General features: G+C 56.7%; 1 protein-coding gene across 5 annotated transcripts in view; it reads right to left on the bottom strand.

Moving 5' to 3' along the window:
- The window catches only part of smurf2 (SMAD specific E3 ubiquitin protein ligase 2), a 50,944-nt gene that overhangs the window by 2,648 nt on the left and 35,190 nt on the right, over window positions 1-13,106 (bottom strand). For 3 of the 5 annotated variants that reach the window (XM_084686086.1, XM_084686088.1, XM_084686090.1), the window contains exons 12-20: window positions 6,566-6,788; window positions 4,565-4,668; window positions 4,192-4,306; window positions 3,401-3,579; window positions 2,421-2,558; window positions 2,107-2,227; window positions 1,765-1,966; window positions 927-1,002; window positions 483-605 (exon numbers count right to left, since the gene is read on the bottom strand). In XM_084686086.1, coding sequence (XP_084542212.1) covers window positions 506-605; window positions 927-1,002; window positions 1,765-1,966; window positions 2,107-2,227; window positions 2,421-2,558; window positions 3,401-3,579; window positions 4,192-4,306; window positions 4,565-4,668; window positions 6,566-6,788 — 1,258 coding nt within the window. In that variant the 3' untranslated portion in view covers window positions 483-505. Of the gene's footprint in view, window positions 1-478; window positions 606-926; window positions 1,003-1,764; window positions 1,967-2,106; window positions 2,228-2,420; window positions 2,559-3,400; window positions 3,580-4,191; window positions 4,307-4,564; window positions 4,669-6,565; window positions 6,789-13,106 lie in introns of all 5 variants that reach the window. The other 2 variants (XM_084686087.1, XM_084686089.1) reach the window with 1 other exon arrangement.

The following is a 13,106-nucleotide window of genomic DNA, read 5'->3' as shown; positions in this document are numbered from 1 at the left end:
CAGGGATTCAAGGTAAATCAAGTCTGTAGCAGCTGAAAACATTTGATATAAAAAAAGAAGGAAGAATGGGAAGAGAGGGCGATGAGCATGGGCCCCTCCCCCTCGACACGGGCCCCTCCCCCTCGACACGGGCCCCTCCCCCTCGACACGGGCCCCTCCCCCTCGACACGGGCCCCTCCCCCTCGACACGGGCCCCTCCCCCTCGCCACGGGCCCCTCCCCCTCGACACGGGCCCCTCCCCCTCGACACGGGCCCCTCCCCCTCGACACGGCGTCCTGTTCCTCCAGGTGAAGAGAGCTGCAGACCACCAGGAGGGGGCGTGGTTGCTGGGCTTGGTGGGCGTGGCTGAATGTGGCGGTGTCCCTTCGAGGGGGTGGGAGGGGGGGGGCATGGTGGCTTGTGGTGACAGCAGAGTCCGCGGCAGCCATGCCACACTGACACCACACACACGCACGCACACACACACACACACACTCACTCACTCTCCTCCCGCCCGATGCGTCCCTCATTCCACGGCGAAGCCGCAAGTCTCCTCGATGGCTGTCAGCAGCTTGTCGTACAGCTTGTCATAGTTCTCGTAGGGCGGAATGTCGATCCGGTTAAAGCTGGAGGGGAGGGAGGGAGGAGAGAGGAGGGGAGAGAGGAGGGGAGCGGATCGGAGAATGGGAAGACAAAAGATGAACGGATATCTAGGATTTGGAGTGGACTGTAGCTAGTTCAACGTTGAATTATCAGCAAGGTCTATCATTTTGTAAACTAGTCCTGGGGTGAGCTTTCATTTTCTTGGTGGGACTCATGAGTTGTGGTGTGAGACCTGTGTACAGTGTGTGTGTGTGTGTACAGTGTGTGTACAGTGTGTACAGTGTGTGTACAGTGTGTGTACAGTGTGTGTACAGTGTGTGCACGTCAAGCAGGCCTGTACTCACCAGGTGTGGGCTTTGGGCAGATTGTTGGTGTTGGCATCGATCTGATGGATGGTGAAGAGCCTGGGCCCTGCAGCACCTGGAGTCCACACACACACACACACACACGTGTGTACATACAGAGACAGCGAGAGAGAGAGAGAGAGAGAGCAACAGAGTCAGCAAAAGTCTCGAAACTGTTAGCCAATCCATACAGACAGATGGACACAGACCTGCTCCTGGTTGAAGCTGCTGAACCCAGCCTTTAGAACATACACTAACATGGGTGCTGTCTTAAAACAACACTGGCTGTATATTTAGGAAAGCACCAGGGGCCAGACACACACACACACACACCGTCAGATGGACATGCACAAGTGAGCACATCAACACACAAATACACACGCCACAGACATAAAGAGACACACACACAGACAGACACACACACACACACACACACACACACACACACACACACAGCTACACTCTTCCCTCAGGGCTTCCTGTCTGGCTGGATTTAACCAAACCCACTGAGGCCGACCACGGCTGTCAGACACACAGGGTCACTTAAGGCAGGACGTACACACACACACACACACACACACACACGCGCTCAGAATGACACAATCAAATGACGCTGACGTTGCGAACAAGGAAACAGGCTCAAATGCACTCGTGCTCTGCCCCCAAAGCCCCTCCGCACACAGCCTCGCACGCACACCCTCCGGCCCCCCCACCACACCCGCAAATACACACAAACGCGCATCTTAACACCCCCCATCACCATCACCACGGCCACCATCCATGACACACACACACAGTACCCCCCCCCCCCCCCCCGCGCGGGCCCTGGAGCGTGTACCCTGCAGAGCCTTGAAGCCTTGCAGCGGGACCCTGGAGGAGCCGGTGACAAACTGCAGCAGGCGGGCGCGGCGCTCCTCGTCGTACGACTCCACCGCCTTCCAGAACCACTTGACGATGTTGCTGTCGGGCGTGCAGTGCTTCAGCCGCGTGTTGGACTTCCAGTCGCCGATGTCGATCTTGCCCAGGCCGCACACGATCAACTGGGAGGGGGAGGAGGAGGAGGAGGGATTCATCACTGAGGGCCGGAGACAGGGGGGACGGAGAGAAAGGGAGGAGCAGGCAGAGACAGAGAGAGACAGAGCGAGAGCGAGAGACAGAGAGAGGTGCATTGACTGCCTACCTCCAGCTCTTTCTCGTCGAAGGCCTTGAGCAGGTGCTGGGGGATGACCTCGTTGAAGCCCTTCTGCAGGGCCAGGAACTGCGCCTCGATGCCATGGAGGAACCTCCAGTTCACATACAGCCTGGAGGGAGGAGGGGCAGGGGGGGCGAGAGCACAGGGGAAGGGAGAGGTGGGAAGGCGAGGGAGGGGAGGAGGAAGGGTCAGAGGGGAGGACCAAGATAACTTGGTGAGACTTGGCTTTGATGGGACAAAGACCACAGTGTCTGTGAGAGGGAGGTTGTTGGTGTGCTGGCGTGTGTGTGTTGGTCCCGTACCTGACATACTCCTTCTTGGTGTCCTCGGTGACGGGGACACTCTTGCCGTTGGGTTTGAGCTCGTGCTGGATGATCTCCCCATAGGCGTTGTGCTCCACACAGAAGGTGTGGTCCAGAACACCCGTGATGTCATTGTCCCTGCGGGGAGACAGAGAGAGACAGAGAGAGAGAGACAGAGACAGAGACAGAGCGAGAGACAGAGAGAGAAAGAGAGACAGAAAGAGAGACAGAAAGAGAGAGAGCGACACGAGAGAGAGAGTGAGAGAAAGGAGACCAAAAAAGAGGAGTGAGAGACAGAGAGAGATAGAGGTGGAGGAGAGAGACAAGAAAGACAGTGGAGAGAGAGACAGAAGAGTCAGAGAGAGGCAAAGAGGACAGGAGAGAGAAGTGAGAGAGAGACGTGTCTGTTCAACAGAAGGCGCTAAAAGCAGCTACCCAGAGTCCAGCTGGGACTTCACCGGAGGGGCTCATTCACGGACCAGTGACTTTCCACCAGGGGTAGGTGTGTGTGAGTCAGGTTGCTAGGTGTGTGTGAGTCAGGTTGCTAGGTGTGTGTGAGTCAGGTTGCTAGGTGTGTGTGAGTCAGGTTGCTAGGTGTGTGTGAGTCAGGTTGCTAGGTGTGTGCGAGTCAGGTTGCTAGGTGTGTGTGAGTCAGGTTGCTAGGTGTGTGTGAGTCAGGTTGCTAGGTGTGTGCGAGTCAGGTTGCTAGGTGTGTGCGAGTCAGGTTGCTAGGTGTGTGTGAGTCAGGTTGCTAGGTGTGTGCGAGTCAGGTTGCTAGGTGTGTGCGAGTCAGGTTGCTAGGTGTTTTTTGTTGTTGCTGTCGTTATACTTTGCGTCCAAGTATTTATGTGTGTGTATGATACCTGCCAGCTGACATTTATGTGCTAATCTATTTACTGGGAGTGTGCGTGTGTGTGTGTGTGTGCAAGTGTGCGTGTGCAAGTGTGCATGTGAGAGTGTGTGTGAGTGTGTCTCCTTACAGGATCCAGACCAGGCTGTTGTGCAGGTCGGGGTCCACAGACTCCATGTCGTCCAGGGTGATGGGCTTGCCCAGCAGCTGCTTGTAGAAGGGCAGGGTGAAGCCCCCGTCGATGTAGTGACCGTGGAACACCGCCATGCCCATGATCCTCCCCACAAAGTGGAAGTAGGACAGGTGCTCCTGGAGGAGGAGAGGAGGAGGAGGGGGGAGAGAGGAGGAGTAGAAGATGGGGATGGAGGAGAGGAGAGGAAAGGAGAACAGAGGAGAGGAGGAGATGAGAGGGGATCTCCTAGAGACGGCTACTTTAAGATTGATCGTCCTTTTTGAAGACTGTATATCTAACCTGTGTGTGTGTGTGTGTGTGTGTGTGTGTGTGGGTGGGTGTGTGTGTGTGTAATAGCCATGCTGATCCTCTGTTCACTCTTTATGGATGCCGCTCTCAACCCCGTAAATCTCCCTCCCTTTCCCACCCCCCCATCCCTCTCTCTCTCCCTCCCCCTCTCCCTCCCCCCCATCCCTCTCCCTCCCCCTCCCCCTCCCCCTCCCTCCCTTTCCCACCCCCCCATCCCTCTCTCTCTCCCTCCCCCTCTCCCTCCCCCCCATCCCTCTCCCTCCCCCTCCCCCTCTCTCTCCCTTCCCCTTTCCCTCCCCCCATCCCTCTCTCTCTCCCTTCCCCTTTCCCTCCCCCCCATCCCTCTCCCTCCCCCTCCCCCTCTCTCTCCCTCCGTTTCCCACCCCCCCATCCCTCTCCCTCTCCCTCCCCCTCTCCTTCTCTCTCCCTCCCTGTCTCACCGGGTTGACGGCAGAGTCAGGGTTGATCTGCAGGGTGTAGATGTCGTCTCTGGAGTACTGGAACAAGCCGTAGTACGGGTTCAGCATCTCGTGGGACAGCAGGTACAACCACTCCCTGGAAACACACACACACACACGCACATTTTAAAAACAACACACACCAATGTCACATTTCAAAATGATTGCCGTGTCCCACTCACCGATATCATATATGAATCGCAGTCTCAGAGATTGCAACATCACCATAAACATCGTATAACGTCATAAACCTGGTCTTTTTTTCTTTTCTTTTTTAACCTATGACGAGGGGTCATCACTGACATCACCTCAGAAGCCCAGTGAAGCTCCCGGCGCTGCCGTCTGATTGGCTTACCTGGCCACGCCTCCATAGTCCAGCCCCTCCTCCCCTCGGAACTTGACCATCAGTCTCTTCCACAGGTCCTTGGGGCGCATCTTCATCACCTGGCGGTACGACTCCTGCAACACGACACCACACGCCTCGCCGTGTTAGCTTAAACAACATACTCGTGTATGCTTGACTGGCCGAAGCTTGTAAGCGAACCTCAGCGTTAAACGGGCGCTTTCAAGTCTCTGGCTGACGAATAGCTAGGCGCCGTTTCATTCAACGAGCGGCAACGCGGAAAAAAGTCGGAGCGCTCTGGGGGAGGGGAGAAAGCCCATCTGCGTGCGTCCAAGGACGCGCTCCTCGCTGAGGACTGGAAAAAGATGACGGCGCTTTAAGAAGGTTCTGGATGCTCAGGCTTATGGGTGAGCAGCAGTCTTTGTACCCCCAGCAGACTCCCGCCAGCGTGTTCCCGGAGCGACGCTGTGGGACTTGGTGTGTTTGTGTTCCTGTGTGTGTCTGTGTGTACGTGTGTTTCCCCGTCCACCACATTACGTAAGGCCCATCTCTCTCTCTCTTTCCTCTATCACGGCCCAGAGACTCAGGAGTCCTGCCATTACAAACAATCTGCCTGCCACTGCTACAGAGGTGTAGCAACAGGGAGAGGAGAGAGGAGAGGAGAAAGGAATGGAGAGGAGAGGAGAGAGGGAAGGAGAGGGGAGAGGATAGGAAGGAAAGAGTACAGGAGAGGAGAAAGGGAAGGAGAGAAAAAAGGAGAGGAGGAGGAACGAGAGAAGGAGTGAGGAGAGGCGCAGAGAGGAAGCAAAAGGAGAGAGGGCAAAGATGGATGAGGGAGAGAGAGACGATGGTTCTTTGCTGGATGTTCGGGGTCATGTACGTTAAGTTGGGTCATTAGGTTGGGTGGCAAGCAATGCCACTGGTACCCAAATTAACTCCCCCCACCCACAGAAACCCAGAATTTGTGCCCGTCTGCCGCCCACCCCCCCACCCCCTCTTCTTTTCCCCCCTTCCACTCCACAGCTGTGACATCGCGAGGAGAATGAAGTCATATTTTTCTCGTTGCTCAACTTTGTACCGCTCGAGTTATGAAGTTATGTCTGGCCCCTGTGAAACCTGCCACTGCTGCTCCCTGGCTCTCCTCCTCCCACCCTCCCCTCCTCCCTCTCCCCCTCTTTTTAACTGCTGAAATCATGCAGAAAGAATGCCTTGCTTTGGAGGAACAGATGATTGCAAGGGAGAGACTAGGAGAGAGAGAGAGACTAGGAGAGAGAGAGAGACTAGGAGAGAGAGAGCGAGAGAGAGAGCGAGAGAGAGAGAGAGCGAGAGAGAGAGAGAGAGAGAAAGAGAGAGGGGGAGAAAAAGAGAGTGGAGTATGTGGTGTTGAGGGTCCTTTTTCGGGCCTGTTTTTACTGCGAACCTGTAAAGCGGTTCTGGGTAGTTGAGTGGTGCTGCCTGGGGCTGGAGTTGGGGCAGGGCTGTTAAGCAGTGAAAATATGCCAGTAACCAGAATATATGGGCGGTGAGGGTTTTGGCTGCGTGGCTGCATCTTTTCTGCAGCACGTTTTGGGGTTTTCTGTCTGCAATGTTTCAGAGTGTGCACGGTTTCCATGTTGCGTGTGTGCTTCTGATAGCGTGTGTGTGTGCACATGAGAGTGTGTGTGTGCGCGTGCCCGGATCTGGTTTCTGTGCACGTGTACGAGTCACGCGTTTCAAAGCTTCCCCCTCCGACGCTCTTTCACCACGTTATTTCAGCTCCCGCCATCGTTTCCCTGACAATCCACCAGTGCGTCCGCGTCCCAAGGCTCCCCCCCCCCCCCCCGAAAGCGCGCGTCAAAGCGGACTGCGAGCACGTGCGCACGTCGATTCCTCGAAAGAGCTGCGTCCTTTCGGCCTAACTCCGCATTCCCAGAAGGCAAACTCAAAACACAGGGCAAAGAACAGCGCCGAAGCAGACCCCCCCCCCCCCCCCACAGCCCCTCCCCCCACAGCCCCCCCCCACAGCCCTGTTACCTCAAAGATCTCCTCCCGGCAGACCTCGATGCGGCAGTGGCCCGCTTGCGGCTGCTGCTGCGACAGCTCCTGGCGCAGGATCTTCAGCTTCTGCACCAGGTCCCTCTTGTACTTGGGCACAGTCAGACACTCTGCCTCCTCCGGGAGCTGGGCCGGGGACAGGGCCTGCGGGGGCGGCGGGGGAGGCTGGGCCTGCTGCTGCTCCTTCAGCTGGGGCGGGCGGCTGGGGGGGGGGGGAGGGGGAGAAAGGAGGTTAACCGATTTGGGAGCGTGGGAGCGTTAACCAATTTTGTGGGCCGGGCACCGGGAGGAATCGGCGAGGCGGACACTTGGGGCGAACGACAACCGAGGAAGACGTAAAAGAGAGAGAGAGAGAGGGGGGGGGGGGGGGTGCCGAGGAAGGGAGACGTGAGGGTTCGCGGGATTCTTCACGTGAAAGTGTGCGGGGGAGGGACCCTCCGCTCACGCAGCCTCTCACCACGGGGTCTTGGAGCGCTCTCGAAAAAATCCCCCTTCAACCATCCCCTCTTCTCCTCGCTCTCCTCCTCGCTCTCTAAACAAACAGGCCCAAGGCCCAGAGTCAATGCGAACCAGACCCTGGATAACCCGGGACTTTGACTGGGCGTCAAGGTGGTATTACCACTGGGCTGGGTGGGGGGGGGGGGGGGGGGGGGGGGGGAGACAGGCTGAGAGAAAGCAAGAGGGGGGAGGGAAAGAGAGAGGCACCCAAAAGGAGAGGAGGTGTGAAGAGTGTGGCCGCCGCCTGGGGCTCCCGCCTCCCTGGCGTGAACGAGGGGCGGCGGTCTGGTCCTATCCCGACCCCCCACCCCCCCCCCCCCCCCCCCCCCCCCCCTCGCCACAGCCTGTCCGTCCCCTCCCCCAGGCTCCCTCTCTCGCACTCCCTCTGCTCCGACCTCTTCCCTTTTTCCTCCCTCTGTCTATCCTGGCACGACATACACGCGCAGGCGCCTCCGACGCCGTGACCAACCTGGCCCCGTCCGCCCGCCACATGGCCAAATAACCGACCGACCTCAGCTGGCGTGGCCATCGCCGCCCGCCGCCAACGCCGTCCCGCCTCTTGCCAGTCAGGCGTGTGCCCCGTGCGCCCACAGCGCGGCGCGCCTGGGTGGGCCCCCGTACAAACATCGTTCATCATCTCTGCTTGAGGCGAGGGGCTGTTGGTACAAGCTACTGCCTGCCCCTGCCCCTGCCCCTGCCCCCCACCTGGGAAGGCCGCACCACAGGGAGGCCCCCTCAGGAGGTGGAGGCCAGTGTCCTGTTAGACACAGGGTCACTGTGGAACATAGTGTCTCCCGAGTTATAGTCGGCGGCTGACACACCCACACACACACACACCCACCCACACAAGCCTGGGCTTGCACCCACACGCACGCACGTACGCGCCTGAAGACGCACGAGCACACACACACACACACACTCCCCACCGCACACACTTCTTCGCCCTCTTTCGGGGGGTGAAAAAAGCGTGTTATATTTGGGTTTCCAAGCTAAACGGGCCCAGTGTTTCGACGGCGGATCCCTGTATAATCAAGTCAGCTGGTATTTATTTTATTGGCAGGCGTTGAGGCCCCTGCCATGTCAAAGAGAGGCTAAGACTCCAGCCGTACAGGGCCCAAAACCACTTTAGGAAAGAGGGGGGAAACGGAGAAAAGGAGGGGGGGCCCTTAAACAAAATGGAATGAGTTTCTCTTGGCTGGGAAGCCCTTGAACCATATAATAAAGCATGATTTGAGCGGAGGCTTTCCCCCTCCCCCCCCCCCCCCTTCTTCGTCGGGGCATGGTGTAATTAAAAATACGTTTCGACATTTTTCGCCGTCTCTGGTTTCGAAATGGGACGACCTCGGCATATTTCACTGTAAATATAGAAATACAAGCGTGGCGCGTCCAAAAGCAGTGCTCTGGCGAGGAGACAGACAGACAGACACAAGCTAAGGGTTCCATTTTGTGACGCCTTTTGATGAAATACGACCATCGGGGGGAGAAAGCCAAACTTTCAGATTCAATATAGGAGCGCAGGATTTTTGGATGATTATTCTAAAGGTATGAAAAGATGCAAAAAAATGTTTGCAAAAGATGTCGAATAAATCACGAAAGACAGGGAAAGAAAGCTGTGGGGGGGGACACACAGCAAAACGTGGCCAGGACGAGCTCCTCTGAAGCTCATGGGGAGGCTATGGGGGGGGGGAGCGACCGGGGTGGTTGGTGGGACGGAGGCCACGCCGGGTCTCCCCAGCACCGGGAATCAAAAGCCCCTTTATGGGCGGCAGGGTTAGGGAGTGTCCTCCTCGCGGCCTGCCCTTTAGCACTTAGTGTGACCAGCAGGAAGGGGGGGGCTGATTTTTTGGTGCGTTTTCCGAGCTCGTGTGGTGGAAGCAGGTGTATGGAACCTACAGTAGCGTGTGTGTGATGTCTGCGATGGGCTCAAACTCTCCCCCCCCACCCCCCTTCCCCTCCCCTTCCCCCCACCCCCCCACACCACCACCACCTGTCAATCAAACCCCCGCCGCCACCGCCCGGAAAAAGGAGCAGAGACGATCCTGGGGAGAGACACAAACACCGTGGGTGAGGAAGGAGGAGATGGCCAGAGCCAGGCTCTCCATCCATGCACACGCACACACACACACACACACAGGCACAACAAAGGCAGCTTTCACTAGGCTGTGGGCTGCTGCACTGTCTCCCACAGCCTCTCACAAAGCACCCTCTCACACACAGACCCTGACAATATAACGCCTTCTGCACCACGACGCGGACAGATGTCGACGCTCCAGGGACTGGACGCAGACCCCCTCCAACGTGGATGTGATGGCACTCAAACGACGGGGCGGGCCAACCCTAACCCCGACTAGAAACACGCACAGACGAGACTGTATAAGGTTATTTATCCCTCCTAAGGCGTTTCGAATCATTGGCTCACTTCCATCCCGACTACAGACTCCGGTGGGCGATACTTACATCGCGGACGTCTTCTGCTTTCTTTTCTTTTCGTTGCCACAACAGTGACGCGACGCTCCAGAAACACCCATGTCCCCTGAGGGGACACCTGAAGACTGCCGCCAAATATAAACCTCGCCCCCCCTCCCCCCCCCCAAAAAACAAACAGTGGTGTGTAGCGCAGCAGATTCGTACGTCTGTCACATTGAGGGGGAGGAAAAGATGGAAGAAGGGAGGGAGGGAGGGGAGGAGGGAGGGGAGGGGAGAGCCGGAGCTGCCAGCGTGGTGGTGAAGGGTGAACCGCAGGGTTGTGGACGGTGGCGTCTGACCCTCTTGACAGCTCAAGGTCCTCGTCTCTGTCTGGGGCCGCTGCCGCTACCGCTACGCAGACATAAACCCCGGCCTTGCTGAGTCGACGAGACGACAGGTAGATGTGGTGGTGGTGGTGGAGTCTGCGCCCCCCCCCCCCCCCCCCGGCCTTCCTCTCCTCCCTCACCCCCCCCCCCCCTCCTTCGCTCTCTCTCTCTCCCCTCAATGTCTTTCCCCTCAGCATTTGCTCTCCTTCTCCTCCTCCCACACCCAGACCACCACCAACTGTCTGGGCAGGAGAGGTATGTGGTGTTCCATGCTTTCCCACTGTCCCCTCCAAGCCTTTCTTTGCTTATTGACCTCACCTTTCGCACCCCCATCTTTATCTCACACCACGCCCACCCCCACCCCAGACACACACACCTCTCGCTCTCTTCTCCCGCTCTCGTTCTTTTTCACACTCGATCTACCGCCCTTACAGGTTCCCTCAATTTCTTCATTTCCTGGCGACTAGACTCGGTGAGGTGTGGAGACGGAGAGAAACACGAGAGAGAGAGAGAGAGAGAGAGAGAGAGAGAGAGAGAGAGAGAGAAACACGAGAGAGAGAGAGAGAAACACGAGAGAGAGAGAGAGAGAAACACGAGAGAGAGAGAGAGAGAAACACGAGAGAGAGAGAGAGAGAAACACGAGAGAGAGAGAGAGAGAAACACGAGAGAGAGCGAGAGAGAGAGAGAGAGAGAGAGAGAGAGCGAGAGAGAGAGAGCGAGAGAGAGAGAGCGAGAGAGAGAGAGCGAGAGAGAGAGCGAGAGAGAGAGAGCGAGAGAGAGAGAGCGAGAGAGAGAGAGCGAGAGAGAGAGAGCGAGAGAGAGAGAGCGAGAGAGAGAGAGCGAGAGAGAGAGAGCGAGAGAGAGAGAGCGAGAGAGAGAGAAACACGAGAGAGAGCGAGAGAGAGAGAAACACGAGAGAGAGCGAGAGAGCGAGAGCGAGAGCGAGAGCGAGAGCGAGAGCGAGAGCGAGAGCGAGAGCGAGAGAGAGAGAGAGAGAGAGAGAGAGAGAGAGAGAGAGAGAGAGAGAGAGACCCTGCCCCTCCTAACAAACAGGGCAACACAATGCCACGGGGGAGAGAATAAAGAGGAGGAGGAAGGGGAAAGACAAGAGAGGGTCCAGGATGGAGAAGAGGGAGCAGGGGAGAGACACCTCCACGCAGAGCCGCAGACCTAACTCGGGGACGTAAATCTCGCATTCCTCTCCTCCTCCCCTCCTTCCTTAAATCTCCCTTTCCTTCTCCCTCAGTCTGGTTTGCATTCTTTCCTCCTAAGACTCTTTCCACGTCCGCTGGTGTGAAGCTGGTACTTATAAACCTATAAAAAAGGGCCTGTCTACAAGTTAGCCATCCCTCTGCCTTTGCCTTCGATATGAATCCGAAGGGGCTCTAATTGATTTCTCACCGTTCGGACACGGTGAGCTAACAGTCGGGCAACACAACATGCTCCTAGACGTGACCCCCCAAACCGTGGCTAATACAGAGGTAATCACCATCAGCATGTACTCCCTCCCTCTCTCCCTCCCTCTCTCCCTCTCTACACGAACCCAAACGGGCCCTGGTCGGGGGGGGGGGGGGGGGAGGAGCGGCGAAACCCATTTATCAGGCGTTGTGTTGTGAGCCCGGGGTGTCGGGTGAAATATTCTGAAATCCTGGGGCCTGATAAAAGACAGATGTGCTGAGGCCAAGGCCAGCAGGGGGAGGCTGATGGGTTTTCCAGCCCCCGGCCCGGAGCTCTCGGGTCTGGGCCGGGCCGGAGGAACTGGCCCCGGGGCTGTTACTGGAGCCGGGGGAGACCCCGGGGCTGGGCCGGGCTCTCACACTCGCAGATAGGGATTCGACCCTGTGACTGGGACCTCCGTCAGAACCCCTGACAAACATGCGTTTCTGTTGCACGCAAAACGTTTTAGGAGCGCGTCGGGCGCTCGTGTGTGTGTGTGTGTGTGTGTACGCGCACACTCACACACACACCTGAGACGTCTCCTCTATGTGAGGTCAGAGGGGCCACGGCGTGTCATCGTGAAACGAGTGTCTCCATCAGGTTCGTTCATTCCGCCCATCTGGCCTTCATCTGCCTGTTTACTCATTGTCAGTCAATGACGATTGTTTATGGTTCCGGCTAAGAACACGTAAACAATCAAACAATATGTCCCGTGTTCAGCCTGACTGCCTGTAACGCACTTCCATAAAACCGACTGTGCGTCTGCCAGAACAACGAGACCCACAAGACACCGTGTTTTTCGTCGAAGCTGTTGCACTGAGAAGATGGGAATGCTGCAGTCTTGTTCAAATGAAGCGTGTTATTATGGACTGGCTTCGGGGCTGGATCCCTATGGGTTCTGGGCAGGCGGCCATCTTTGATTAGCTTCAGCATGCCTGTGTGCTATATACAGGTGGTTTATTTGAACCGGTGTCAAGTGTAGTTAGACGAACACCTATAATATATCATAATAAAACCTGCAACACGACAAGCTTTTGCACTGACTAGTGGAGACAGGGATGTTATATATCCAACAAACCATATTGTTTTAATCCTCCTTTTACTTTAGGAGCGATTTATAGTCCACATGCAGCTTTCTTAGGACTTGGGATATTATAGACGACTATCCGCTAACAATGCTAACTCACCCAGCAACAATGTTCAGCTGAGGAACATGACCAGGGGCCATGAACACACACATCGCAACACACACACACACACACACACCCCCCAACACACACATGGATGCTATTTGTCCAGATGACCAGATGTTGATTTCACAAACACGCCTATCGTGCCAGCCGCTGTTATTGCAAGAGCTTTTCAACAAGAATCTTTATTGAAAAGAGAGTGAGAGGGGTTTGGGAGGGGGGGCGGGGGGAAGAAGAGAAGTTTCACATTCTTCGAGTCGAGAAACCTGAGCTCTGTCTCGACGTCTCGGGTTCCGTCGGCCAGGAGTCCTTCCTCGCCTGGGTTCACCAGACAAACATCACTTCACCTGCTCCTCGTCCACCTTTCATGTGTTTCATGCCTTTCATGTGCAAAGCAGCGTGGGTAATACCGTGGTAACTGGACTGTTCCAGCGGGGAGGAGAGGGGGGCTGGTGTTTGAACAGCTGCTTGAGGGAAGGGGAGGTGGGGGGGGGGGGGGGCAACACATACCAGAGCGCACATTCACCGGCTAGCACGCTAGCACGCTAGGCTGTGGAGAGCGAGGTTAACGGTCGTCTGAATAGGCCGCATTCTTCTGCTAGC

Source organism: Hypomesus nipponensis, chromosome 21 (assembly GCF_054491055.1).
Source record: "Hypomesus nipponensis isolate SF chromosome 21, ASM5449105v1, whole genome shotgun sequence".
Taxonomy (NCBI): domain Eukaryota; kingdom Metazoa; phylum Chordata; class Actinopteri; order Osmeriformes; family Osmeridae; genus Hypomesus; species Hypomesus nipponensis.
The sequence above is the reverse complement of the archived record's forward strand: the minus strand, read 5'-3'. Positions and strand labels throughout refer to the sequence as shown.